This window comes from Arachis hypogaea, chromosome 20 (genome assembly GCF_003086295.3).
Source record: "Arachis hypogaea cultivar Tifrunner chromosome 20, arahy.Tifrunner.gnm2.J5K5, whole genome shotgun sequence".
In the NCBI taxonomy this organism is placed as follows: domain Eukaryota; kingdom Viridiplantae; phylum Streptophyta; class Magnoliopsida; order Fabales; family Fabaceae; genus Arachis; species Arachis hypogaea.
The window spans coordinates 16,481,847-16,509,278 of record NC_092055.1 but is presented as its reverse complement, the minus strand read 5'-3'; the positions used below and the strand labels follow the sequence as shown (position 1 = coordinate 16,509,278).

The window sequence follows — 27,432 nt, the reverse complement described above, 5'->3', positions numbered from 1 at the left end:
ATGTATAATAGTCCATACTTCTTCTCCACCAAGTTTGTAAGGGTGGTGCCTAACTTGAGGATTCTCAAGTTAGGCGCCAAGATCACTTAACTTCACTCATCCAATGCAGCCAAGGTGGCGCCTAACTTGAGAAATCTCAAGTTAGGTGTAAGGCACAACAACATGCAACATTAGCCTTGACTCTTCAACTAAGGCGCAACATATCTTCAAGCAAGGCATAGCGCTCAAGCCCAGCACGCCATTTCTCACTGTACCATTCAAGTTAGGCGCAGCCCATTCTCAAGTTAGGCGTGGATTATTATGAAATCAAGTGGTCCCCAACACTCCAAGAAGCCAGCACACAATCTCCTATTTATTCTGATTAAGCTTTAATTTTTATTTTAAAATAGGAAAAGATATTATTTAGTTTTAGAAATTATAATTTACATTAATTAGGATTAGATATAAAAGGAAAAAAGAACCAGTCCTTTGGGCTCTTCTCTTCTACCTCATTTCACAATTTACAGTTTGACAGAATCCTAGTTTTCTCTCTGAACCATGATCAACTAAACCTCCACTATTAAGGTTAGGAGTTCTGTCTATTGTATGGATTGATACTATTATTTTTCTATTTTAATTCATGTACTGATTTCTATTTCAAGAATTGTTTTCGTTCTTTATCTTATGAATCTGGGTGGAACGGAAGTATGACCCTTGTTCTAATTGAGTTCTTGTATAACTTGGAAAAGCTCTTTACCTGAACAACAGCTTGAAAACAATTTCTCCTAAACTTCTAATTATCTGGACTTAACGGGATACATGACATATAATCCTCTTATATTTAGGTAATTAGGGTTTCTGTGGCATACAACTAGAATTGAATTTCACCCTCTAATTGGAATTAAGTGACCAAGGAATTGGCGGTTGATGAAGGTTAGAGGAGACTAAAAAGGTCTAAAGAATTAGGGTTTAGTCACATTGAGTTTGCCATGAATAGAATCTTGTATGATTAAAGTAGTTAATAATAAAAGTCAATCCGAAAGATAGATATCTTTGAAGCCTTAACTGTTTCTCCATATATATTTCACAACTTGTTTACTGTTTGCTTTCTGATTCTCTGATTTACTGATAATGCAATTGAGACCCAAACACTACTTTCTGTTTGTCTGACTAAGCAAATCACTTGACCATTGTTGCTTGATCCATCAATCTTCGTGGGATCGACCCTCACTCACCTGAGGTATTACTTGGAATGATTCGGTACACTTGCCGGTTAGTTTGTGGGTTATAAATTCCGCACCAAGTTTTTGGCGCCGTTATCGGGGATTGACTGTGATTGACAATTATTAGTTGTTTGATTGCTTAGATTAGGTGTTTTAGCTTTAAATTTATTTAATTTTACACCTTAATTTTTCAAATTTTTCTAGCTTTATTTTTTCTTAATTTCTGAAATTAAGTTTGGTGTTACCTAGTTAATTTTATTTTAATTTTTCTGTTTAATTTTCCTTAAAAATTTTGAAATTCTTGTCCTAATTTTTCTAGTAATTTTTGAATTTTACTGTTTATTTTATTTAGTATTTTTTTTACTTTGTTACACAGGTTACCTTACTGGGAATTCTCTACACTCTGACGTAGAGAGTCCCATCTTTTATTGTCTTCTGTCTGTTTATGAGTAGGAACATGGACAAGGAACCTCTGTTAGACTTTGATCCTGAACCTGAAAGGACTTTAAGGCGGCGTTTGCAACACGTAAGACTTTACAAGGCTGCAGAGTCCACTATGGATCATAATCATGCTGCTAATGCCAATGTGGAAAATCCAATTGAGAATGAGCAACCTAGAAGAGTGCTTGGCTCATACACTGCTCTAATACAGATCTTTATGGAAAAAGCATCGTGGTGCCTCCTATAGCTGCAAACAACTTTGAACTGAAGTCACAGCTAGTTACTCTTGTACAACAAAATTGTCAGTTTTATGGACTTCCTCAGGAAAATCCCAATCAATTTATTTCTGATTTCCTGTAGATTTGTAATAATGTGAAGACCAATGGAGTGAATCCTGAGATATATAAACTCATGCTCTTCCCATTTGCTGTGAGGGATAGAGCAAAGCTGTGGTTAGACTCTCAACCCAAGGAGAGTCTGGATACTTGAGAAAAGGTTGTCACTGGATTTTTGACTAAATTTTTCCCACCTCAAAAGCTGACTAAGCTAAGGGTGGAGGTTTAGACTTTCAAACAGAAATATGGTGAGACTCTCTATGAAGCTTAGGAGAGATTCAAGCTACTGACTAGGCAATGCCCTCCAGACATGTTCTCTAGATAGACTCAGCTGGATATCTTTTATGAGGGCTTATGTAAAATATCCAAGATGCGCTTAGATAATTCTGCAGGTGGTTCTTGGCACATGAGGAAGACACCAGAGGAGACCGCTGAACTTATTGAGTTGGTTGCTAATAACCAATACTTATATTCCTCCAACAGGAATCCTGTGGCCTCTGTAACCCCTCATAAGAAAGGTGTTTTAGAAGTGGAAGCTATTGATGCTCTTCTTGCTCAGAACAAACTTTTGTCTCAACAAATAAGTCTAATTACTCAACAGTTGAGTGGAATGCAAGTTTCAGCTGTCAACAACCAGAATACACCTCAAGAGGTCCCTTATGACATGACGGGTAATTTTATGCAAAATGAGAATTATGATTATGCTCAATCTTCTTTTGAACAGGTCAATTACATGGGAAATGCTCCTAGACACCCCAATAATGATCCATACTCAATGACTTACAATCAGGAGTGGAGAAATCACCCAAATTTTGGATGGAGAGACCAACCTCAGAAATCTCAGAATTTTAACAATAATTCTCAGGGCGGTTTTCAGCAGAATAATCAAAATAACTGCTAGTTTCAGTCTCATCAACAACAACCACCTCAGCAAGCATGCTCTCAACCCCCACAGAACATTAACTGGGAGACAATGATGAACAATTTTATGCAGGAAACCAGAGCTTCCATTAGAAACTTAGAGGTGTAAATGGGCCAATTGAGCAAGCACATACCTAAGAAGTCTTCAAGTACATTTCCTGGTGATACAGTGGTAAACCCAAGAGAAGATTGTAAGGTTATTCAATTGAGAAGTGGTAAAGTAGCTGGTTCTGAGATGAGGAGCTAGTTGAAAAAGAAGCTCCAGAGGAGAAGAAGGAAGAAGTGGAGCACGTCCCTCCAAAGCGTGCAGACAACTCATTCCCATATTTTCTTGACACTTATCCTACATTGCACAAGGCTCCTGAGTATAAGACAAAAATGCCTTACCCTCAAAGGCTTCAGAAGGCTTCCAAGGACAAGCAATTTTCTAGGTTTTTAGAAGTCTTCAAGAAGCTGCAGATCAACATTCCTTGTTCAGAGGCTCTTGAGCAAATACATCTCTATGCTAAATTCATGAAAGAATTGTTGACTAACAAGAGGAGTTGGAAGGAACAAGAGACAGTGGTGCTTACTAAGGAATGCAGTGCTATTATTCAACACAACCTTCCTGAGAAGATGTGAGATTCAGAAAGCTTTGTCATTCCTTTTACCATTGGAGATGTAACTATTCAGAGAGCTTTATGTGATCTTGGAGCTAGCATCAATCTCATGCCACTTTCATTGATGAAAAAGCTCCAAATTGAGGAGGTAAAACCCACTCGTATTTCTCTTCAACTTGCTGATCTTTCTATTAAATTTCCTGTGGGTGTTGTTGAGGATTTACTTGTGAAAGTAGGACCATTTATTTTTTCTGATGATTTTGTTATATTGAATATGGAAGAGGATACAAAGTCTTCTATTATTCTTGGTAGACCCTTTTTAGCTACAGGTAGAGCTTTAATTGATGTGCAAAAGGGTGATTTAACCCTTAGGGTCAATGAAGAACAGATGGTCCTTAATGTATTTCAAGCTCTCAAACACCCTGATGATTCTGAAGGGTGTATGAGAGTTGGTGTCGTTGAACCACTTGTTCAAGAGGTACTAAAAGCTGAGATACTTGATGATGTTCTGGATCCTATTTCTGAGAATAAATTTGTTGAAGTTGATGATTCACCACCCCAGAAAGAAGTGATGAGGACGCCTAAAAGGGAGGAGGAAGTTCCCAAGCTTGAGCTCAAACCCTTGCATCCTTCTCTGAAATATGTGTTCTTGGGTGAAAATGATTCATATCCAGTGATCATTAGTTCTTCCTTGAAGCCTGGAGAGGAAGAGGCGCTTATTACAGTGCTCAGGAGCCATAAAACCGCTCTTGGGTGGACCATTGATGATATAAAGGGGATTAGTCCAATCCAGTGTATGCATAAGATTCTTCTTGAAGATGATGCTAAACCGGTTGTGCAACCACAGAGGAGACTCAATCCAAGAGGTGGTCCAAAAAGAGGTAATGAAACTATGGGAAGCCGATATTATATACCCTATTTCTGATAGCCCTTGGGTGAGTCCTGTGCAGGTAGTTCCCAAGAAAGGAGGGATGACAGTGATCAAGAATAAAAAGAATGAGCTAATTTCTACAAGGACAGTCACAAGATGGAGAATGTGCATAGACTACAGGAGGCTCAACACTGCTACAAGAAATGATCACTTTCTCTTGCCTTTCATTGATCAGATGCTTGAGATGTTAGCTGGTCATGCTTTTTATTATTTTCTAGATGGATATTCTGGATATAATCAAATTACAGTGGACCCTCAAGATCAAGAGAAGACAACATTCACATGTCCTTTTGGAGTATTTGCTTACAGGAGAATGCCATTTGGACTCTGTAATGCTCCAGCAACTTTTCAGAGGTGCATGCTTTCAATTTTTTCTGATATGGTTAAAAAGTTCATTGAGGTATTTATGGATGATTTCTCTGTTTTTGGTAATTCTTTTGAATCCTGCCTTAAGCATTTATCTCTGGTCTTGAAACAGTGTCAAGAATCAAACCTTGTTTTGAATTAGAAAAAATGTCATTTTATGGTTACAGAAGGTATTATTCTTGGACACCGGATTTCAAGTAAAGGGATTGAGGTTGATAGAGCCAAGGTGGAGGTAATTGACAAATTACCACCACCAACTAATTTTAAGGTAGTCAGGAGTTTCTCGGGCCATGTAGGATTTTGTAGAAGATTTATAAAGGATTTTTCAAAAATTGCTAAACCATTAAGCAACCTATTAGTTGCTGATGTTCCTTATGTATTTGATGCTGAATGCCTGCATGCTTTTGAAACCCTGAAAGCAAGCCTTACCTCTGCTCCCATTATAGCTCCCCCTGACTGGGATTTGCCATTTGAATTGATGTGTGATGCTAGTGATTTTACTATAGGAGCTGTTTTAGGACAGAGGCATGCCAAGCTTGTATATGTTATTTACTATGCTATCCGTGTGTTAAATGATGCTCAAAAGAATTACACAACTACAGAGAAAGAATTATTAGCTATTGTGTATGTTGTTGATAAGTTTAGGTCCTATTTAATTGGTTCTAAGGTTATTGTTTATACTGATCATGCTGCTTTGAAGTACCTTCTAACCAAACAGGATTCTAAAGCAAGATTAATCAGATGGGTGTTACTCCTTCAGGAGTTTGATATTGAGATAAAAGACAGGAAAGGGTCAGAAAATCAAGTAGCTGACCCACCTGTCCAGAATTAAGCCTGAAGAAGGAGTACAACCACCCATAGCTGTGACTGAGACATTCTCGGATGAGCAATTATTCCTCATTCAGTAGGCTCCATGGTTTGCAGACATTGCAAATTACAAAGCCATGAATTTCATTCCAAAGGAGTATAGTAAACAACAGGTGAAGAAGTTGCTGACTGATGCAAAGTACTACTTTTGGGAGGAACCATACCTTTTTAGAAGATGCTCAGATGGTATAATCTAGAGATGTGTTCCAGATGAGGAGACACAGCAGATTCTTTGGCACTGTCATGGCTCTGATTATGGAGGCCGCTTTGGTGTGAAAGGACAGCTACAAAGGTCCTTCAGAGCGAGTTTTACTGGTCGACTCTCTTTAGGGATTCAAGAGCATTTGTGAAGAATTGTGACAGATGTGAAAGAGCTAAAAATCTCCCTGCCAACCATGAGATGCCACAGCAGGGGATCCTTGAGATTGAGTTGTTTGATGTGTGGGGTATTGACTTCATGGGACTTTTTCCACCCTCATATTCCAACAACTATATTCTGGTGACAGTTGATTACGTGTCCAAGTGGGTAGAAGCTGTGGCTCTACCCACCAATGATGCCAAAGTGGTGATGAGTTTTCTTCAGAGATATATTTTCAGCCAGTTTGTTGTTCCAAGGACACTCATTAGTGATGGTGGAAGCCACTTTTGTAACAGATAGTTGGACTCACTCTTGTAGAGATATGGAGTCCGTAATAAAGTGGCAACCCCTTATCACCCTCAGACAAGTGGACAGGTTGAGGTTTCTAACAGGGAACTCAAGAGGATTCTAGAGAAGACCGTTAGTGTCTCAAGGAAGGACTGGTCTAGGAAGCTTGATGATATTCTCTGGGCATACCGGACAGCTTACAAGACTCCTATTGGCATGTCCCCTTATCAGTTGGTCTATGGTAAAGCCTGTCACTTGCCAGTGGAGCTGGAGCATAAAGCTTACTGGGCAATCAAGTATCTGAACTTTGATGCTCAGGCTACAGAAATTAAGAGAATGCTTGAGTTGAATGAGCTTGATGAATTTAGATATTCAGCCTATGAGAATTCCAAGCTCTATAAGGACAGAACCAAGATATGGCATGACAAGAAGATTACCATCAGAGTCTTTGAGCCAGGTCAGAGGGTGCTTCTGTTGAATTCAAGGCTCAAACTCTTTCCCGGGAAGCTGAAATCCTGGTGGTCAGGACCGTTTGTGGTTACCAGAGCTTTACCATATGGTCATGTGGAAATTCAGAAAGAGAATTCTGACAGGAAGTTTACAGTGAATGGCCATGGATTGAAGCACTATTTTGGAGGTAATATTGATCGCCAAAGTTCCACCCATATGCTAAACTAGCAGAACTAACCGTCAAGCTAGTGACGTTAAAGAAGCGCTTGTCGGGAGGCAACCTGATATTTTCGTATCCTTTAGTTTGATTTCTGTTGGTTTAATTTTGTTATTTATTTAGTCTTAGTTGAGTTTTTACTATTTTTCCTTTGTTTTACGTGTGTTTAGATCATGCAGAGTTATTGAAACAGAAACAGGTTCCTGAATACAGCGTTTTGGACACCCGAGAGTATATTGATTCGGATGAGGTGATGCCTAACTTGAAAATCTCAAGTTAGGCACCAAATGCGACGTGCAAAGAGGCATTCTTCTCGGGAGGGTTGGCGTCTAACTTGAAGTTTCTCAAGTTAGGCGCCACAATGATGCACACCAAGGAAAATTTTTACTGCCTAGTCCACGCCTAACTTGAGAATTCTCAAGTTAGGCGCAAGGTTTGAAGGCCAAGGGAACAAGTTAGGCGCAAGGAATTTCAAGTTAGGCGCCTGGGTCGTTGATTCACTCGGGAGGCTCCAAGTTAGGCGCGGTCCCCCTCAAGTTAAGCGCAGGGCTTAGCAATCCACTCCAAGTTAGGCTCCCCGTGCATCAAGTTAGATGCAGCCTAACTCCCAAGGTCCCCACCCCACCTTATTGCCCCCTGCAATTCGAAACCATATCCCCCCAAATCCTGCCTGATTCGTCCCCACCCGTCCAATCAATCAATGACACCCCCTTTTTTTCCTAGCCTTAGCCCTACTAACTTCACCCGTGACCTTGTCCCCTCCCTTTTTTTAGCCCTCACCCGTGCCAACCTCCACCCCCTCCCAAGCAGGTCCTGTTACTCTCCCTTTTTCCCAAGACCAAACCAACCCCCCGTGACCACACCTCTCTCCCTATATATAGCCACAACCTTCCCCCTTCAGGTCACACACAACAGCCCACTACTATCCTTCATACCACAACTTCACTTCCTTCCAACACTCCTTCTTCCTCACACAATACCCTACATCCCTTCCCAACCCAACATGCTTCTTCCCTCTTTGAAGTACGCACAGCCCCTTCCTCTTTCACCACAACCCCTCCTTCTATAAACACATTCCCCCCACTTCCACCAAGACCCCAACTCCAAATACCCCTCTTCTGTCCAGCCCTTCCCCTTCCTTAACCCCCTGTATTTTCTTTCGTTCTGATAAAAAAAAGAGCAGAAAATAAAACCTTTAGCATCAATTTTTTTATTATCTTTTGTTTTTTTTCTGTTTCAATTTCTACTTTTCCTTTTTCTTTTCCTTTGTATTTCTTTAATTTGCTCGGGGACGAGCAAAAATTTTAAGTTTGATGTTGTCACTTTGCTGTCTGTTTTTTCTGTATTCTCTATTTTCTGTAATGGCACCCAAGACTAGCACACCTTCAAAGAAAAGGAAAGAAAAAGAATCGGCCACCAATTCTCATGATACACATAGATTCAGATCCAAGCTCCATGAAGAACATTTTTTTAGCATACTTTAAAAAGGGGAGTGATTCCAGAAGTGATATTTGCACTGAAACCGCACACGGGGGGGGGATGGAGTTTTCTGTGCAACCCGCACACAGAGGTTGGACAATTAATGGTCCAAGAGTTTTATGGGAACCTCTAGGTCACATACAAGGACGTCGAGGGAATCAATGAGAAGAGCTACCAGAGCTATGTAAGAGGCAAGGTCATTGACTTCAGCCCAAGAAGCGTCAGACAAGCCCTCCACCTGCTGTATCCACCTCAGCCAACTCCCAGTTACAGTAGGCGAATGGATAATGACCAGGAACTGGATCTAGTTATTGAAGAATTATGCATTCCAGATTCTCAGTGGAAGCTAGGTGCTGAAGAAAAGTCGAACCACTTAAAGAGCACTGAGCTAGAGGATGGTTGGACTTCATCCAAAGGTCCATGATGTCTACTAATAACCGGTCCGAATGCACTGTGGACCAGGCTGTCATGATTTACAGCATCATTAAGGGAGAAGTGGTGGAGGTGGAGAATATTATTCCAGAGTAGATATACAGCATTGCCTCCAGCCCCTATAAGAATGCTAGGCTCGGATTCCCATATCTGATTTACCGCCTGTGTGAAGCAGCATGGGTAAAGGTGGAGAATGATTTTCCCATTCCTGTTGAGAGACCAATCACAAAGAAGAGAATGGAGACTCATAGGAAACAGCACAGGGTCCACAGAGAAGAATAGTCACCACTGCCTCAGGGACAGCATTTCCCGCCTCAGGAATACTGGCAGCAACTCACCTCCCCCATTGAGCAGATGAGGATCATGCAGGACAGCCGCTGGCAGCAGTACACTGCATCTGTAGAGGAGATGAGGGCCACACAGAACAGCCGTTGGGAGCATCTCTGTACCACCCTTGATGAAATGCGAGCTGCTCAGGAATTTCAGCGGCAGGAGATTTCTCAGCTAAGACAAGATTACAGCCGCCTGAGAGGACCATACGGAGCACAGCTTGAGGAGAGAGATCCCTAGCATGGAGATTGAGGTGCTCTAGTTTCTTTCACTTTCTATAGTAGTTTGCCATTGCTTTGATATGTTCCTGTTTTCTGCTATTTTGTTTTAGTTATTGCATGATCCTTTGTCATTCAAATTCCTAGGTTCTAGTTTAATTCTGTTATTTTGAAATTTCAGTTATTTATCTTTTAATTGAATAGATGTCTCATGTACTGCTCGCTGAGCTTGAATCTAAAAAGAAAAACACAAAGAAGTGATATATTGCATGAGAAATCGAGTTATAACTAAGAGTAGTCTTATTTACTTAAATGTGGTGGTATTTTCTGTGATTCTGAATGTATGACATGAACAATGCATATCTAAATTTGAATCAAAGGATATTGATGTATAAGGAACAGGAATTTAGAGAACTATTTTGAATTCTCTGAAGTTAGTGAAAGCTTAGTCCTTGAAGCAAAAGAAACAACAAAAGAAAAATAAAAGTAAGGTCCAAGGCTCTGAGCATCAATGACTAGGGAGGTCAGGCATGATTAAAAGCTCAAAGAGTTGTTTTCCTAGTCATATGCTTGTGGTGTGAATGTGTCAAGTAATCCTTGAGACAGAGCACTAAGAGTCGAGATCAAATGCATTTAACAGAGTATGCCAAAGGCTTTGAGCACCACTGTCTGGGAGTAACTAAAAGAAAAATTAGAACTTAAAGAGAGTTTCCCAGTTAAGTACTTGTGGTGTTTTTGTATCAAGTGAAGCTTGAGACAAAACATTTAAAGTCATGGCTAGGCTCAAGGTGCAAAGCACCAAAAAAAAGAGAATTAAAGGGTATTTGCTGTATTCAAGGATTAAATTGAAGTATAAAAGATTAGAGAATTCATAATATTATCCAGATTCTAATTCCGAATGACAGTGACATCCTTCTGATTCAAAGTAGGGTGAGATGCCAAAACTATTCAGGATTGCAGTTGTAAGTCCCACTTCAAGAAGAGACATGAGCTAATTGAACCCTCACTCTCATGCAAATTCACATCCTAAGCCTATGCTAGTTTTGGTTGCTTGAGGACAAGCAACAATTCAAGTTTGGTGTTGTGATGCGTGAGCATCTTTCCTATCTTTTCCTAGTGAATTTGCATTTAATTTCTTGAGTTTAATAAGGAATTTATTATCTTTTAGCCACTATGGATGCTACTTTGAGTCGTGTGAAATTTTGTTTATTTTAGGTAGCATTCAAATGGATTTAATGGAGTTTCTGTAGAAAAAGAGAAGAAAGCAATTGATGCTGTCAACCCTGACCTATCTGCACTCAAACCTGAATAACTCAAGCTACAGAGGTCCAATAGACATGATTCCAGTGGCGTTGAAAAGCTAACTTCTAGAGCTTTCCAATGATGGTAATAGTTCATACTTCTTCTCCACCAAGTTTGCAAGGGTGGCTCCTAACTTGAGGATTCTCAAGTTAGGCGCCAAGATCACTTAACTTCACTCATCCAATGCAGCCAAGGTGGCGCCTAACTTGAGAAATCTCAAGTTAGGCACAGCCTTGGCAGAGTCTTAGACGCCTCTCTTTCTCATCCTGGCGCGTGCCTAACTTGAGATTTCTCAATTTAGGCGCAAGGCACAACAACAACACGCAACATTAGCCTTGACTCTTCAAGTAAGGCGCAACATATCTTCAAGTAAGGCGCAGTGCTCAGGCCCCACATGCCATTCCACACTGCACCATTTAAGTTAGGCGCAGCCCATTCTCAAGTTAGGCATGGATTATTAAGGAATCAAGTGGTCCCCAACACTCCAAGAAGCCAGCACACAATCTCCTATTTATTCTGATTAAGCTTTAATTTTTATTTTAAAATAGGAAAAAATATTATTTAGTTTTAGAAATTATAATTTACATTAATTAGTATTTGATATAAAAGGGAAAAAGAATCAACACTTCGGGCTCTTCTCTTCTACCTCATTTCGCAATTTACAGTTTGACAGAATCCTAGTTTTCTCTCTGAACCATGATCAACTAAACCTCCACTGTTAAGGTTATGAGCTCTGTCTATTGTATGGATTGATACTATTATTTTTCTATTTTAATTCATGTACTGATTTCTATTTTAAGAATTGTTTTCGTTCTTTATCTTATGAATCTGGGTGGAACGGAAGTATGACCCTTGTTCTAATTGAGTTCTTGTATAACTTGGAAAATCTCTTTACCTGAACAACAGGTTGAAAACAATTTTTCCTAAACTTCTAATTATTTGGACTTAACGGATACGTGACATATAATCCTCTTATATTTGGGTAATTAGGGTTTCTGTGGCATATAACTAAAATTGAACTTCACCCTCTAATTGGAATTAAGTGACCAAGGAATTAGCAGTTGATGAAGATTAGAGGAGACTAAAAAAGTCTAAAGAATTAGGGTTTAGTCACATATAGTTTGCCATGAATATAATCTTGTATGATTAAAGTAGTTAATAATAAAAGTCAATCCGGAAGATAGATATCTCTGAAGTCTTAAACTGTTTCTCCATATATATTTCACAACTTGTTTACTATTTGCTTTCTGATTCTCTGATTTACTATTAATGCAATTGAGACCCAAACACTACTTTCTGTTTGCCTGACTAAGCAAATCACTTGACCATTGTTACTTGATCCATCAATCCTCGTGGGATTGACCCTCACTCACCTGAGGTATTACCTGGAACGACCTAGATACTTGCCGGTTAGTTTTTGGGTTATAAATTCTGCACCATGAAGACGATGGCCATCAACTCCTTCTCATATGCATATTTTTGCTGGGCCCTTGGGGACAGTGCTTGGCTTAGGAATGCTATTGGTCTGCCTTGCTGGGATAGAACCGCACCCAACCCCTCACTCAATGCATCAGTTTCCAACACAAAGTCTTGATTGAAATCCGGAACTGCTAGAGTCGGTAGGTCTGCCATCAGCCTCTTCAATCTCTCAAAAGCCTCTTGGGCCTTGTCATTCCATTCAAATGTATTTCGCTTTGTCAACTCCGTCAACGGCTTGGCGATCACCCCATAGCCTTGCACAAAATGCCTATAATAGCCGGTAAGGCCCAAGAATCCCCGTAAAGCCCGTTGGTCTGTAGGCACCGGCCACTCTGGCATCGCTGTGTTAGGATCCACCGAGACCCCTTGAGCCAAGACAACATGACCCAAGTATTCCACCGAGCTCACAGCAAATGTACATTTCTTCTCATTGAACATCAGCTGGTTCTCCATTAAAATTTGGAAAACATGTTGGAGGTGAAGGGCATGGCTCGCCATATCCTGACTATAGATGAGGATATCATAAAAAAAAACCAAGATGAATTTCTGCAATAGAGGCTTAAGAATGTCATTCATCAAGACTTGGAAGGAGCTAGGGGCGTTCGTCAAGCTGAAGGGCATGACTAAAATATCATAATGGCCCTCATGAGTGCGGAAGGCGGTCTTGTGGATGTCTTGATCCCTCATCCGAATTTGGTGGTACCCCGATTATAAATCCAACTTAGAAAAAATTGCAGCTCCCGCCAATTCATCGAGTAGCTCATCAATGACAGGGATAGGAAATTTATCCGGCACCGTAATACCATTTAACGCCTTATAATCGATACAAAATCTCCAGCTGCCGTCCTTTTTCTTCACCAACAATATCGGGCTAGCGTAGGGGTTGGAGCTTGGCCGAATTATCCCTGAGGCCAGCATTTCTCGCACCATTTGTTCAATCACTGATTTTTGATGGTGCAGGTAACGATACGGTCTTATATTTGGGACTGAAGCTTCTTCACTCAATGAAATGGCATGATCATGGCGACGAGGCGATGGCAGCCCTGGTAGTGTCTAAAACACCTTAGCATGAGAAGCTAACACTGATTCGATCACTGGTGGCACCTGCGATAGAGTAGTTGTTTACAAAGACATGGGCCACATCTGGACCATAAATCCCTCTCCCCCTTCTTGAATGGACAAAACTGCAGACTGAAGGTGCATGCTTCCATAGCACAACTCCTGATCCCCCTGCAAAGTAACCATGTTGTCCCCATTCCGAAATCGAAGGCATGACTTTTTGAAGTTTACGATGATGTCTCCCACCACTTGAACCACGTGAACGCCCTTCCTTCCATTGCTCCGGCACGCCACGGCTTCCGACCGACGAGCCTGTGTCCAGGTGCGATCTCGGTGAACCACACTCGTTCCGATTAGGCACACGATTTTCGAACGATTTCATTCTGGAATCAAAGCGCTGCAGCGTCTCCTGCATCGATAGGAACATCTCCATACGTGACTCGATTGTGTCAAATCGTGTCTCCATTTTTCTCGATCTCGATTGCACCATTCACCAACGGGATCCTCAAGCTCAGATACCAGTTCCCTCGGATACACATGGACTTTTCCTATGACACAAAAATTTGAAATGGCTGATTTGTTGCAGTAATTCACAAAATTTGTTTTGACCTAATTTAAAAAACAAATCAAATGCATAAGATCCGATAATAACAAAGAATTTCAACTCCAAAATTTTTTTAAAACCCAAGGCATCCTACACCAAACTTTATGTGTAGACTCTTCAACAAAAGAGAATTGTGCAAAGAAAGCATCAACATCTTCTCCAAGTCACAAGGGCTATCTTAATTATTTCAATCTTATGTCCCTCATTGTTATTGGGATTTAGCAGTAGCTCATGCTACTCATATCATTAACAAAATTCCTAGCAATTTGATAAATAACAAAAGTCCATTTGAAGTTATATATCACAAGGTTTCAGATTTTGAAAATTTCAAAGTTTTTGGTTGCTTAACATTCACTTCCACTTTGATAACACATAGGTCAAAGCTTGATGCAAGAGCTAGAAAATGTGTCTTTCTTGGATTCAAAGAAGGCGCAAAAGGGTATCTTTTACTTGACATTCTTACCAACAAAATAATTGTCTCAAGAGATACATTTTATGAAAATATATTTTCCTTTAAAGAAATTACATTTGCAGTTTCACATTCATCCCCATCTACACACATCACTCAACATTGTAATGCACCATACATATTTAATAACATTTTCACACACTACAATACCCTATCACAGAATCACACTCATAATGTACCTAACTTTCAACCCTCACATACTTTCCTAGATCCTCACTCTAACACTAAAATTACACCCTCACACACCACTACACCACACAATATCAACACCTCAGAAGATCAGAAAGGATCAAGAGAAAACCAGCTTACTTAGACAATTTCTATTGCATGCAAACCTCTAATGAGACAACAACATCACCCAATTGTAGGTATCCTATTTCAAAACATTTGTCATATCATAGTCTGTCAACTGCACATAAAGCATTATCTGTGAGTATTGCATCATCAATTGAGCCACATCATTATGAAGAAGCAGTGACCGAATCTTGTTGGAGATATGCTATCTCAACTAAGCTCGAAGCCTTAAATGCAAATAAGAGCTGGATAGTCACTGACTTACCTCTTGGAAAGAAACCAATAGGCTGTAAATGGATTTTCAAATTGAAGCTCAAGCTTGATGGTAGTGTTGAAAGACATAAGGCAAGGTTGGTAGCAAAGGGATACAACCAGAGACAAAGGATTTGACTTCTTCGACACATACAGCACAGTGGCAAAAATGGCCACACTTCGAATCCTTCTTGCCTTGGCAGCATCGAAAGGATGGTTCCTTAAACAACTTGATGCAAACACTATATTTCTTCATGGTGATTTGGATTTGGACGAGGAAGTGTACATGACTTTACCTAAGGGCCTTAGCTTCTCAAACGAGCGAGCAACCAATGGAATGTCAAACTTACCTCTATATTTTTGAATTTGGGATCGTGTCAATCAAGGCACGACTATTCTTTGTTCACCAAATCTAATCATGGAAAGTTCCCAGCTATTCTTGTGTATGTCGATGATCTTATTCTCACTAGAGATTATGTATCCAAAATCAATTCCACCAAACAACAACTACATGATGCATTCAAAATAAAAGATATTGGGGACTTGAAATAGCCAGAGCTAGTCATGGCATCTCAGCTCATCAGCGCAAATATGTCTTAGATTTGCTCACTGAGTTCAAGATGTTAGAGTGTAAACCAGCCACGACCCCAATGGACTATGCAGCAAAGTTGGCTAAGGATTCAGCACCAGCTTTCGCAGATATTTCAACCTACAGAAGACTCATTGGGAGATTAGTATACTTAAAGGGATTTCTTTTCTTTCTTTGTAAATAATAGAAAGTTGTTAATTAGAATAATATAAATTCATGTGTCAGTATCGTTTGTAAGATGAATGCATGCTTAGGGATTGGAAGTCTCCAGGTTGATCAATGTAAGTTGCTAATTTTATTCCGAACTAACAACTTAAAGGGGGAATGTTACTTGTATATATGTAAATAGGAGGCATACATTCAATAAAACAGAGTTTGGGTTAGTTAGCTTTAGTTGCAGTATATATAACTAACTTTTCACTATTTTGGAGTTTTGTAAGAGTCAGAACTATTGTGCAAGATTTTGCTCATTCTTGTAGCTCTCTTCTTCTGATTCATGCACAATGCATACAGAAGTATTATTCAAGCTCTTTCTCAAGGCTTTCATAGTTTCTGATCCAAGTTTCATCATCGTGACACATGAACCTTCTTAATTTTGACACATGAACTTCTTAAACATGACACAAGGAATTTCTTAACTAATTAGAAGTTATCAAAAATAAAAATAGCATCAAAATTTCTTGAATGTGACACAAAAAAAATTTAACTATGACATATTAAATTTTTTAACTAATTAAAAGTTATCAGAATATTTCTTAACTTGTGGTCTTTTAATTTGACGACTTTTGTATCATTCACCAAAAATTCATGTTTCATTTCCTACTAAATGATGTGTTTTTTCTTATCATTAAATTAATTGAATGATATCGAAGTCACATATAAGAGGTAGTCTAGTATTCTTGTGTCATTTGTAATAAATTGATTTATTTTTCTGTTCCAAAAGACGTTTGAATGTATTTTGTTCGTTGAGTGAGTTAAGATTTTAGACTTGTGGTTCTTTAGAGACTTCTTATGTTATTTATAAAAAATTCTTGTGTCATTCCTAACAAAATGATATGTTTTTGTTATCATTGAATTGATGGCATGATATTGAACTATATATGAGAGATCTAGCTATTCTTGTATCATTTGTAATAATTTGATGTGTCTTTTGAATCTAAAATATATTTCAATGTATTTTGTTGGTTGAGTGAGTCAAGATTCTAGATTTGTAGTACTTCGAAGATTTTTTCTGTCATTCAAACAAAATTCATGTATCATTTATAATTAAATGATGTACTTTTGTTATTGTTAAACTAATTGTGTGATATTCAATTAAGAAAAGGAAGAAAAAGAAGATGATGGTGATGTTGATAATGAAGAATGAGGAGAAAGAAAAAGAAAAAAGAAAAAAAATCAAATGAAAAAAAAAAGAAGGAGGAAGAGAAGAAAATAAAAGAAGGGAATGATAATGACGACGATAATAATGATGATAAAGAAAGTAGAAGAAGAGGGAGAACATACCAAGGGACATAAATTTGATTTAATTGAACTTAATTAAAAAAATTAATTGTATAGCATTTTTGTTAAATTTTTTTAATGGGATCAGATAAGTTTTTTTTTTTTTTTAAACCGAATCAAACCGCACTACACTGCGAATACTCTAATAGGAAGTAGTTGAATTACCTAAGTGCCCAAAATTAACTATTTTAGATGTTCCTTAGTATTCATTTTACAGTTACTGTTCTTAATTTCACAACAGTTCCTAAGTGCCCAAAAAAGCAACAACATAGCAATCTAGCAGAGTTGTCCATTTTTGCAAGCAAGTGCTCCAGCTCCTGCTGTCATTAAAGTCACTAACATGGCTGGTCTTCCTTCCATGCTTGATGCCTTCTCATAAAAGAAAGGTGCTCCATCTCCAGATTCTGTGAAGAAGGCACCATTCAACATTAAATCCCCTTCAGATCTCCAATTCCATCTCTTCCACTCATCTTTTGATGAACCAAAGTGTTTCGTAACCTGAAATCATTCATATATGCACATTCAGTTCTTTTATCAATGCGTTAATTGCACTCTAGTCCCCAAATTTTACCATGTGAACAAAATCCTTTTAAAAAATGTTTCAATCTATCATTTGAATATTCATGATGGTGATTTTTTTTTTCAAAACTAGCACAATTTATCATTAAACTTCGGCTTATATGCAAACGAGTAATGTTATTATATACACCACTTTTGTAGACACATCATATCTTGTACCTTTAGTATTAAAAGTGATAATAAGAATGGAGAAAAGATAAAAAAAAAATTATCTTTTATACCATAAAAAAATTTTATTAAAGAAACGCATAAAAAATATTCAAAAAGATAATTTCTTTAATACAATTTTTGGGAAGACACATGACTTGGTGGTTCTAGACAAGTTGAACACTATGAAGAGATTTGTCAGTATAAATATTTTGGCTGGAAATCAAATAACCTTACGTTGTGTGGCTTAGAGGAGGAGGACGGGAATCATTTGTTTTTACATTGTGATTATGTTTCTATCTTGTGGTTTAAAACTTTTTAAGTGGGTGAATCCGAGGGGAGTGAGAGTTCTTTGAATTTTGGTGTGACCATGAAAATGTCAAATGTGGTAAAAGAAAATGGCAATCATTTGAATATATAACTTAAAAAGTTAGAAATCAAAAGATTATTATTCAAAATTAGATAACCTTAGTGGATGAGGCTTGGAAGGAGATTTTATTTCCCTGAAAAGAATGGGAGTGCCTCAACAACAAAGGATTTTGTATGACAGTTGGGATATATTTTAAATTCTGAAAATATTCTATTGGCGCTGCATGTGAATTTCATGATACATGTTAAAGAGTTAAAGGCTCTTGTCAATGAACCGGAGATGCTTATACAAATTGTGCTTGAAGAATCTTTGACATCTTTAGACCAACTGGTGATTAAAACTAAATTGGTATAAGAAGTGTGGGGACAACTTATGGAGATTGAACTTCCAGAGAAATAAATTGACAAATTTGCTTCAGCAAGTGGGTCCTATAAGACTTCAACTAGTGACACAAAGAGAGTTTTGCTACCTTTACAGATGGAGACTTTTTGCTGCTGACTCAAATTGTATTAGTTTCCCTTTCCCTTTGTGTTTCTGAGGTTTTACTTGCGATTGGTCTGGTTTTAAGCTTAGCTTTTTGTTTTTATGTTGTTAATACTTTTGGATTTTATACTTGTCTTGAGTTTTTGTTTTGTATTAGTTGAAAGGCTGTAAACTCTTTTCTCTCGCCTTTTTTAAGTGGTCAAGAGTCTTACAAACAATAAAAAAGAAAAAAATTATGCTACGTGTATACTAAAATCAGCCACTAAAATCAGCTATCAGCATAAAATACATGTTAGAATACAAATACACATTGAAAATAAATTAAACTACACATATATTTATACGCAAATATATATTGGTGACTGATTTTAGTGGTTAATTTTAGTGTACAAATAGTATTTTTGTAAAAAAAAAATCATTTTTCTAAAAAAATTACCTGCTAATAAAATTGTCTCCACAAGTTCTTTAAATATGAACTGTAATATCTTAAATTTTGTGAAGCAGGTGTGGTTTTTCATCACAATTGATGAAATGTTACGAGTATGATCGATCTTTATATTTGAGAAAGATAAAGTAATCAATTTACACGCTTTAAAAATTAAAAAAAAATATTATGTGTATATAAAAAATATAAGATATATTTTTATTTATTTTTAATGTGTATTTAATATTTTAATGTATATTTTATATGACTAATAATTTTATTGAAAAATTAATTAATAGCTAAAATATAATAATGACAAATGCAATTAATTGTTATTAATCAGATAAAGATACTATATCAAGTAAATAGTCATTTTTTATTATAAAAAATTTAAATATTAACAAAATTGACTAAAATACTTTAAATAAATATTATATACATGAATAATTATATCCATTTAACCATTCTAACCAAACCTTAATATGTGAGATATGCTGTTAGCTTTTAATCCTACGTGACAGTAAACTCTCATATGTGACCATAACACTCACAGATAAGAGTGTATCCAATATTCCTACGGAGACAAAGTATAATATGCACGGGCGGAGCTAGAGTAATTTTTAGGAGGGAGCCAACATAAAAGTATAATTTTAAAAGAAGAAAAAATTAAAATTAAAAGGAGATTAATATAAAAATTAATAATCTTTATACATTAAAATTTTTAATTTGAGGAGCCATTGCCCCCTTGCCCAACACTTACTTTCGCCCCTGATAATATGAGTAGTTGCCATCTACACATAAATAACAATTTTTAGTTTTTAATTGGTACAATCTCATCTAATCCTAATAAGCCTAACTGTGACAACACAAACCCCCCATATAGTCTCAACGCAGCAATGACAAAATTGTTAGCTTTTAATCTCTCAAACAGTGACAACACAAATAGAAAAATAAAATAGTTTCAATGCAAAAAACGTTGACAAAGCGAAAAAAAAAAAAGAACATAGTGACAACACAAGAAAAAATAGAAATGCTAGTTGTACAATATTAATCAGCCTTTAATCAGTCTTTAATCAGATTTAAATAATATTTAATTATTTTTTAGTGTAATATATTCCTATTTTGTAGATACATATCTATAATTAGATTTTAATTTAAATTTAAATTTTAAAACCCACCCACTTCATTGGTAGTTACGGTGACTTTACTTTACTTTCGTAACTTCACGTAACAGATACAGTTTTTTAAATTCCTTATTCTACGGGATATTCACACGCATTAGTGAATCCCAAACCAAAAAGGACGCTGCCAGCTGAATTCTCCATCTCGTCTTCATTGGTGAAGACCATCACCACCTTCTAGCTGAAGCACTCTTTCATTTTGCATTGGTGAAAGGTATCATTATTTTCCACACATGTGTTTATGTAATTTGTTAAGAAATATCATGTTCAATATTTTTAATTATATTTTAATTTAAATATAAAAACACTCTGCTGATTTAATTGGAACAAGGTTGATCTTATTTAATTTTATTAATAAAGTTGTGCAAATAAAGTATATAATCAACAATTAATTTAAAATTGTGTTGTTATTTTTCGATTATAATACATCTGATAGTATGATATTTTATACAAAATATTTTTAAAACACATCTAAAATCAGTCAACTTTAATAATACAATATAAATGTTAATAATACAATTATGAATGGTCGAATATAATTATATACATAAACTAAAATATTTTCAATTGTAGTTTCTTTTTCAATTGTAACACATCTAAAATATTAAGTTATACAAAAAATATTTTTAAAACACATCCAAAATCATAAATCTAAAATTTAAATTTAAACATTAAAAAATAATTATAACACATCTAAAATTATGAAGTTATACAGAAAATATAAAATCATAAATCTAAAATCTAAATTTAAACATTAAAAAATAATTGTAACACATCTAAAATTATGAAGTTATACAGAAAATATTTTTGAAACACATCCAAAATCATAAATCTAAAATCTAAATTTAAACATTAAAAAATAATTGTAACACATCTACTTCTCTACTTCTTTGAGTGTTTTGTACGAGTTTAATTAATAATTTGATAGTTTAAGGTTTATTTTATATTTTTAAAATCAAAATTTTGAATTTTGAATAATTTGATTTTTAGATATGTATTTAAATTATAATATATTAATAATTAAATATATTAAATCTGAAACAAAAATTTAAAATTTAAATTTTAAATTTTAGTTTTTTTAGATTGTATTTTGAATGTGTATTTAATTTTAAAAAGACAATAAATCTATTCATAATTTTTAGTTGTGTTTGTTTTAATTTTTTTAATTATTGTAATAAAAGGCTGAATATTGTACGATTTTTAAAGGATACCTAGTTGAACCGAAAAAGGGAAAAGAAAAAAAAAAATAGTTTAAAAACTATCAAAAGAATTGTAAAAAGTGACAACACAAACCTTAACTCTGTAGTCTCAAAATAGCAATGAACCAGCATATATAATGAATCATACCATAATATTCAAATATCTAAGTTTATGCAAGTGCTTACCTTTCAGAATTGAATCGCTAATATATCGCACTGGGTCTTTCTCCTCCGTGGTGATACTGCCATAGTTCAAGATTGCACTTGTGATAGTGAGCGACGTCCAAATTCGCGCATGATGAAGGTGTGGGAACAATCTCGAGACACTGAGATTAGCAGCGACTGCAAATAGCTATTTTGTTCATCACTTTCTTCTTCACGTGAAATCCACACTCACTCTCACTCTAATCTTTTGAAAGAAAGAAAGGGGTAAGGAAGATGGGAGAAATAGTATGGCTTTAATTAAGTGGAAAATGGTGCAAGCTCTTAAAAAGATAGGCATGTTGGGAGTAGAGGATGCAATGGTTCGCAACACAGTGGTGGTAGCGCTTTTCAAAGGAAGAGTATCTATTATGAAAGAAGGTGGTCTGCTAATATAATAACCTGAAGAAAAAGTCTAGGGGCCAGCAACTTTTGTGTTTTCTAACCAGCACTTAACTATCAAAAGAAAAGTGAGTGATCTCCCACCATTGGATGTAATCTCACACCATTAAAAAGACTATTGATGGCCAATTGATGGTTACAAAACACAAAAGTTACTGGCCCCCTAGCACTCCTCTAAACTGAATCCAAATGAGTTTCTGTCCACTCAGGAATTACCTGCTCGGGAGTCCGTGGAAGGATTACAATTCATGAATCTACAAGTTAGACAGAAGATGATTACTGGGTTGTCTATGAAGGTTGGTAATGGGAGAAGAACTCGTTTTTTGGAGGATGTCTGACTTCTTGGTGGTTCTTTCAAAGATCGATTTTCAAGGTTCTTCTCAGTTACAAACTAAAGAAGATCTGTCATAGGGGATTGTAGGTTTTAGGATGGGTTAGATTGGATATAGAACTTCTAATGGAGGCGCAAACTATTCCAATGGGAGTTGGATCTAGTGAACCAGTTACACGATACGTTAAAGCTGGTCAAACTTGCATATGGCAGAGATGATAGAGTTGTGTGGAAATATGATAACTAAGGTATTTTTTTCCTACTAACTCATTTGTGCAGGTGTTGCAGGCGAAAATGATTATGGATGATGTAACAAGCTACAGTTTTACTAGGACTATTTGAAAAGGGCTAGTTCCATCAAGAGTGGAGTTGTTTGTCTGATTTGTCTTGACTGGCAAGGTCAATACAAAAGAGAGACTGAGTCAGTTTGGGGTTATTAACCAGGAAGATATTGTATGTGTTTTATGTAACAAAAATATTAACTATGCTCACCACTTATTTCTTGACTGTAACTTTTTTTGGCAGATATGGTGGACATCAATGCATGAATATCATATGTTGGTAGACAATGATCTTGTTCAGGTACATTAAACGAACATTTTTAAAGTTGGACTGAGATATCAGATAGGAAGGAGGATTAAGAGATGAATGGTGTACTTTTGTGCGATTATTTGAAACATCCGATTAGAAAAAAACAAAAAGATTTTTTAGAATAAAGGAAAAGGGGTTGAGAAGATTATAAACATGTCATCTCTCAAGTATAAGAAGTGGTTAGGTGCGGACCTCTTTTGTTGTTGATGATAATGTCGGAAATGACAAGAAAATATCTACTATTGTTTGTTTGCTTTATTTATAATTCCTTTGTTTGTTTTGGATTATCCTTGTTGTTGTCTTCTTTGCTACACTTTATGTGTTGAGCTTTTCTTTCAAAAAAAAATGATAACTAAACGTTTGTTTGATCTGTATTTCACTTATTAATATTTTAATTTTTAAAATAAATAGAAAGATAAAGTATATTTTTTATTTTTGAAGTTTGTTAAAAGTTTTAAAAATATCTTTAAATTTTATTTTGTTTTAATTTTGTTCCAAAATTTTTTTATTTATATCAAATATATATCTCTAATGACTAATTTTTTCAAAAAATTTAGAACTAATTTAATAATAATTTTATAAGAACAACCTTTAACACAAGTAAACTAGATATAGTAGTTGTCATATATTATTATTGAATTAATCCTAAATTTTTTGACAATTTAACTGTTAGAAGTATATTTAATACAAATAAAATTTATAAGTATTTTTAAAATTTTTAACAAATTTTAAAAACAAAAATATATTTTACCAAAAAGATAATTATTGCCACAAGAAGAGTAATAGCCAGCTAGGATTGAAAACTAACGGTGTATCTTACAGATTAACTTTTGGTTAGAACTGTTAAATTGATATAATCATTCATGGACACATCGTTTATTTAAATTATGCATAATTAGTTTTGTCAACACTTAAATCTTTTATAATAAAAAATAACTATTTCTTCTGTTGTATATAAAACAATGACATCAGCTTCAATGTTTATGGTCTCTAACCTCTTTGTGATCAACATCATGAGGAGCAACAAATCTGTTCCCTTGGCTAAAAATAGTTGGGGAGGAACTTCCTCCTATTGCATACTGTTGCCAATGGGTATAATAATTATTCACCACATGAAAGTACCCAAACCTGCACCTGCAAATTTGTGCCTCAAGGTAACTTTTGACTCTTTTTACAATGCAAAGTATATATGACATGTTTGGGGTTGAACCGCTTTTTAATTTTGGTGTTGTTAATAATATTTTCCACCAATGGTGTATTTCTTTTATATAAAAATCACAAATTTAATGGTTAAATTTATTTTTTTACTTTAAATATATAAATTTGGCTCTTAAATTTGTATTTTAGTATTAAAAATTTTTTTAGATGTGTAAATTGGATTTTTCAATTTGTTTTACAGCAACCAACTTGGGTTAGTCAAGTGGTTAGCTCACTCGTCCGCTTAAGCAAGTATTGGGGTTCGAATCTTGCTTTGTGCATGCAGCAACCCATTGGCTAACGGCAGACCTTTAAATTTATATAAAAAAAAAAACACACTAATTAACTATTACATCGAATTACATACAATTAGCCGGCTTTCTTTGTTTTTTTTTTCCTTCAAAATTATTAATAATAAAACTGTCGCATTGTTATAATATTGTTACATGTATTTTTAATTAATTGAAAATGTCAATGATACAAAAAGTCAAAAATAGGATAAAATACATAGATAAAATAAATGTAGTTCAATATTATACAATTATCCTAAATGAAGAATGGTTACATGCATGTCTGAATTCATATTTAATTTTATATAAATTGAATCTATCTAATTCGATTTATATGGAATACTAGTAAATCGAATTAATTTGATTCAATTTACTATATATATACTATATGAATAATAAATCGAATTTTGTTAATTCAATTTACTATTTTTGCAACATATACATATAAATTAAATTTATCTGATTCGATTTAGTATTGATATAAATTATTGATATTTACTATTTATTTGTTTTAGTATTTTTGATATTTTATTTGAATTTAAATAGAAAATATTTTTTATTAATATTTATGTTTTAAAATTAATAATCTGTATTAGTACTAAATCAAATCAGCTAAATTTAGTTTATATGTATATGCTATAAAAATAATAGATTAAATAAACTAGATTCAATTTACTATTCATATAGCATCTATAGTAAATCGAATGTACGTTAAAAGAGCATAAATTAAATTTAATTAATTCAATTTACATTAAACTCATATTAAGACTTAAGACATGCATATAATATATTTTATTTTAAAAAATTAATATAATATTAATTTTTATTTAATTTGTTTGTGTGATTTACCTACGAAAATATCTTGCGTGAACTGAGTTAAGAAAATTTTTTGCCGCAAACACTGTATGACGATAACACAAAGTTTATATCCACTATAGTTTTATTTTTCTTTCTGAAAATCTTGAAAGTTGAAATTACTAAAGTTAAAACGATATGATAGTTTTATAATTAAATTGAAACAAGAAAGGTAATAAAAAAAACAAGTGGTAGTACTTAAAAAGTTAAATTATTTTCGGTTAATTTTTATAATTTTATTGTTAAAAAGATTTAATTATAAATTAAAAAGTGATGTAGAGACTTAATTAAAATTTTTAAATTTAAAAAATTAATTATAAATAAAAAAATTATAAAAACTAAAAAAATAATTTAAGCAGTTAAAATAAAAAACTTTTGGTGTGACAAAATTAAGGAGTTGCGTTATTATTATGGGCTCAAGTTCATCATGAATGCTCTACATAGCATCATCTTGTCCTATTCTTTTTATAATATCTACATACATATTTGTAATTTTATATTAATGGATAAGATCATAGACTTTGTAGAGTTATGGTAAATAATCCGGGCATATATATATATAGTAACAACGTAACTCAAACTTAAATTAATTACCTTGGCATTCTTCCTCCAAGCCCTTCTCCAAAATGGTTGAATGCCACAGTTACTTGCATATTCTTGTCCTCTTCTTCATTGGAATCACTGTGTCCTAAAAGCATAACTTTATTATGGTGTGTCATATAATTATTTGAAATTGTAACAGCCGTTGACCCATGAACAACATCAATAAGCCCATCATAGCAATTTGAAAATGAGCAATGGTCCACCCAAACATAACTACTCCCATATATCAAAACCCCATCTCCATCAGATCTTGATCTCCAAAAGAAATGACTATTTGAGTCCCTAACATAGCCACTACCACCTCTCACACAATCATGGATATGTATGCCATGAATTATGATGTTGGACTTATTCCTTATTTCAATGCAGGGTCCTCTACCAATGTGAATATTTGCTCCTCTGCCATCAATTGTTTTGTGAGAATTTACAATTAGGTCCATTTTTAGTTTTATAAACATGTCATGCTTGAAGATTATCCATAAGGGCTCTTCTTGGATCACAGCATGTCTTAGAGTACCTGCCTTGGGGTCCATTGCGTGGTCACTAGGATTAGTGACCACGTAATATTTTCCATCCCTACCTCCGATTGCGCGCCTCCCGAAGCCAATGGCGCAGTCGGCGAGGCGCTTCCGGTTTCTTTCCCAATTGGGATCACACCTCCAACAATCGTCGATTGGGTTACCTGTGCTGCAAGAAAAGTATGCCAAATTTCTCCTGGAATCATTGGTAATCCTACAAGGAGAAAATTAATTAATTAATTAAAGAAATTAACATTATATTAACAAATTATATATGTTGCTTCATGTTTCACATACACTAATTAACAACCCATTATTATTGTAATTAAGTGAATGGTATATAAGTTTATGTGGTGAAATGGTTGAATATAAAGAATAGTTACTGCGTAACATACTTGTGTAGTTCGTGCACAACGGATTCAGGATCTTGAACTGGAGAAGAAGATGTTAAAGCTGGGCCAAGAAGCAAGAACTGGAACATAAGAAGAAACCAATCTGCCATATTGGTGTACGTGGGAATGATAATATGAGGAATGCTAGTGAGTAGTTTAGATTATATAGTTAGTATAAATAAAGGGCAAAGTTAAAAATAAAATAAAATAAAATACCCGAAAGTATTATTACTGGACGAATACAATTGGTGAAACGTTTTGTCACATAAAATTTGTGTATTTTATCTCAGCTTTTCTATTTTTGACGATTTAATTTGTCACTTGTTATCAATTTTTAAAATTTTTTGAATACTTTCTTTTGTTATTTTTATTTTTTGGAATTATTTTTTAAGGTGGGTTTCGAATCCCATAAAATTGGAATTGATTTAATTTGAAAATCAAATCCTTTGTTTGAAATAGATAAAAAAAAAAAATTAAATTTATTTATAAATATCGTGTATTCACATTATAACTAAACTCAAATATCTCCATTCTTAAAATAATTTGATGTCTTGAAATATAAAATGTTATTTTTATTCTTTAAATATTAATATAACTTTGGTTGCCCAAAACGAGCAGATGACATTGGTCCAGGTATTGGTAGTAATAAAAAATTAGATGATAAATAAAAAATAAAAAAATAAAATA

The 27,432-nt window shown here is 34.9% G+C and overlaps 2 protein-coding genes and 1 non-coding gene across 4 annotated transcripts; all 3 read right to left on the bottom strand.

Moving 5' to 3' along the window:
- Window positions 1-2,186: 2,186 nt before the first annotated feature.
- On the bottom strand, window positions 2,187-2,293 carry LOC112787788 (small nucleolar RNA R71). The gene has a single exon (XR_003195180.1). It is a non-coding gene; the product is annotated as a small nucleolar RNA R71 (small nucleolar RNA).
- Window positions 2,294-12,158: 9,865 nt separating this feature from the next.
- Window positions 12,159-12,713, bottom strand: LOC140182974 (uncharacterized mitochondrial protein AtMg00860-like). The gene has a single exon (XM_072230960.1). It carries the CDS (start codon window positions 12,711-12,713, stop codon window positions 12,159-12,161), a length of 555 nt encoding a protein of 184 aa, XP_072087061.1.
- A 4,545-nt stretch (window positions 12,714-17,258) lies between these two features.
- LOC112783958 (probable pectate lyase 5) lies at window positions 17,259-26,942 on the bottom strand. 2 transcript variants are annotated; one of them, XM_072229729.1, is made up of 4 exons: window positions 26,740-26,942; window positions 25,827-26,567; window positions 23,886-24,024; window positions 17,259-17,480 (listed from the first exon to the last, which is right to left on the bottom strand). In XM_072229729.1, the coding sequence occupies exons 1-4, from the start codon at window positions 26,853-26,855 to the stop codon at window positions 17,259-17,261; spliced, it is 1,218 nt and encodes a 405-aa protein (XP_072085830.1). In that variant the 5' UTR covers window positions 26,856-26,942. The 2 variants fall into 2 exon arrangements, with proteins under 2 accessions (XP_072085830.1, XP_025682832.1); XM_025827047.2 differs by having other exon boundaries at window positions 26,749-26,942.
- Between the last annotated feature and the right edge of the window lie 490 nt (window positions 26,943-27,432).

Excerpts from the sequence above, each read along its gene's own strand:
- LOC140182974 (XM_072230960.1), bottom strand. The coding sequence starts at position 12,713 with ATGGCGAGCCATGCCCTTCACCTCCAACATGTTTTCCAAATTTTAATG.
- LOC112783958 (XM_072229729.1), bottom strand. The coding sequence starts at position 26,855 with ATGGCAGATTGGTTTCTTCTTATGTTCCAGTTCTTGCTTCTTGGCCCA. Across the intron at positions 24,025-25,826 it reads CTTGGAGGAAGAATGCCAAG|GTGCAGGTTTGGGTACTTTC; the intron begins GTAATTAATTTA and ends ACAAATTTGCAG. Across the intron at positions 17,481-23,885 it reads ATGATGTTGATCACAAAGAG|GTTACGAAACACTTTGGTTC; the intron begins GTTAGAGACCAT and ends GAATGATTTCAG.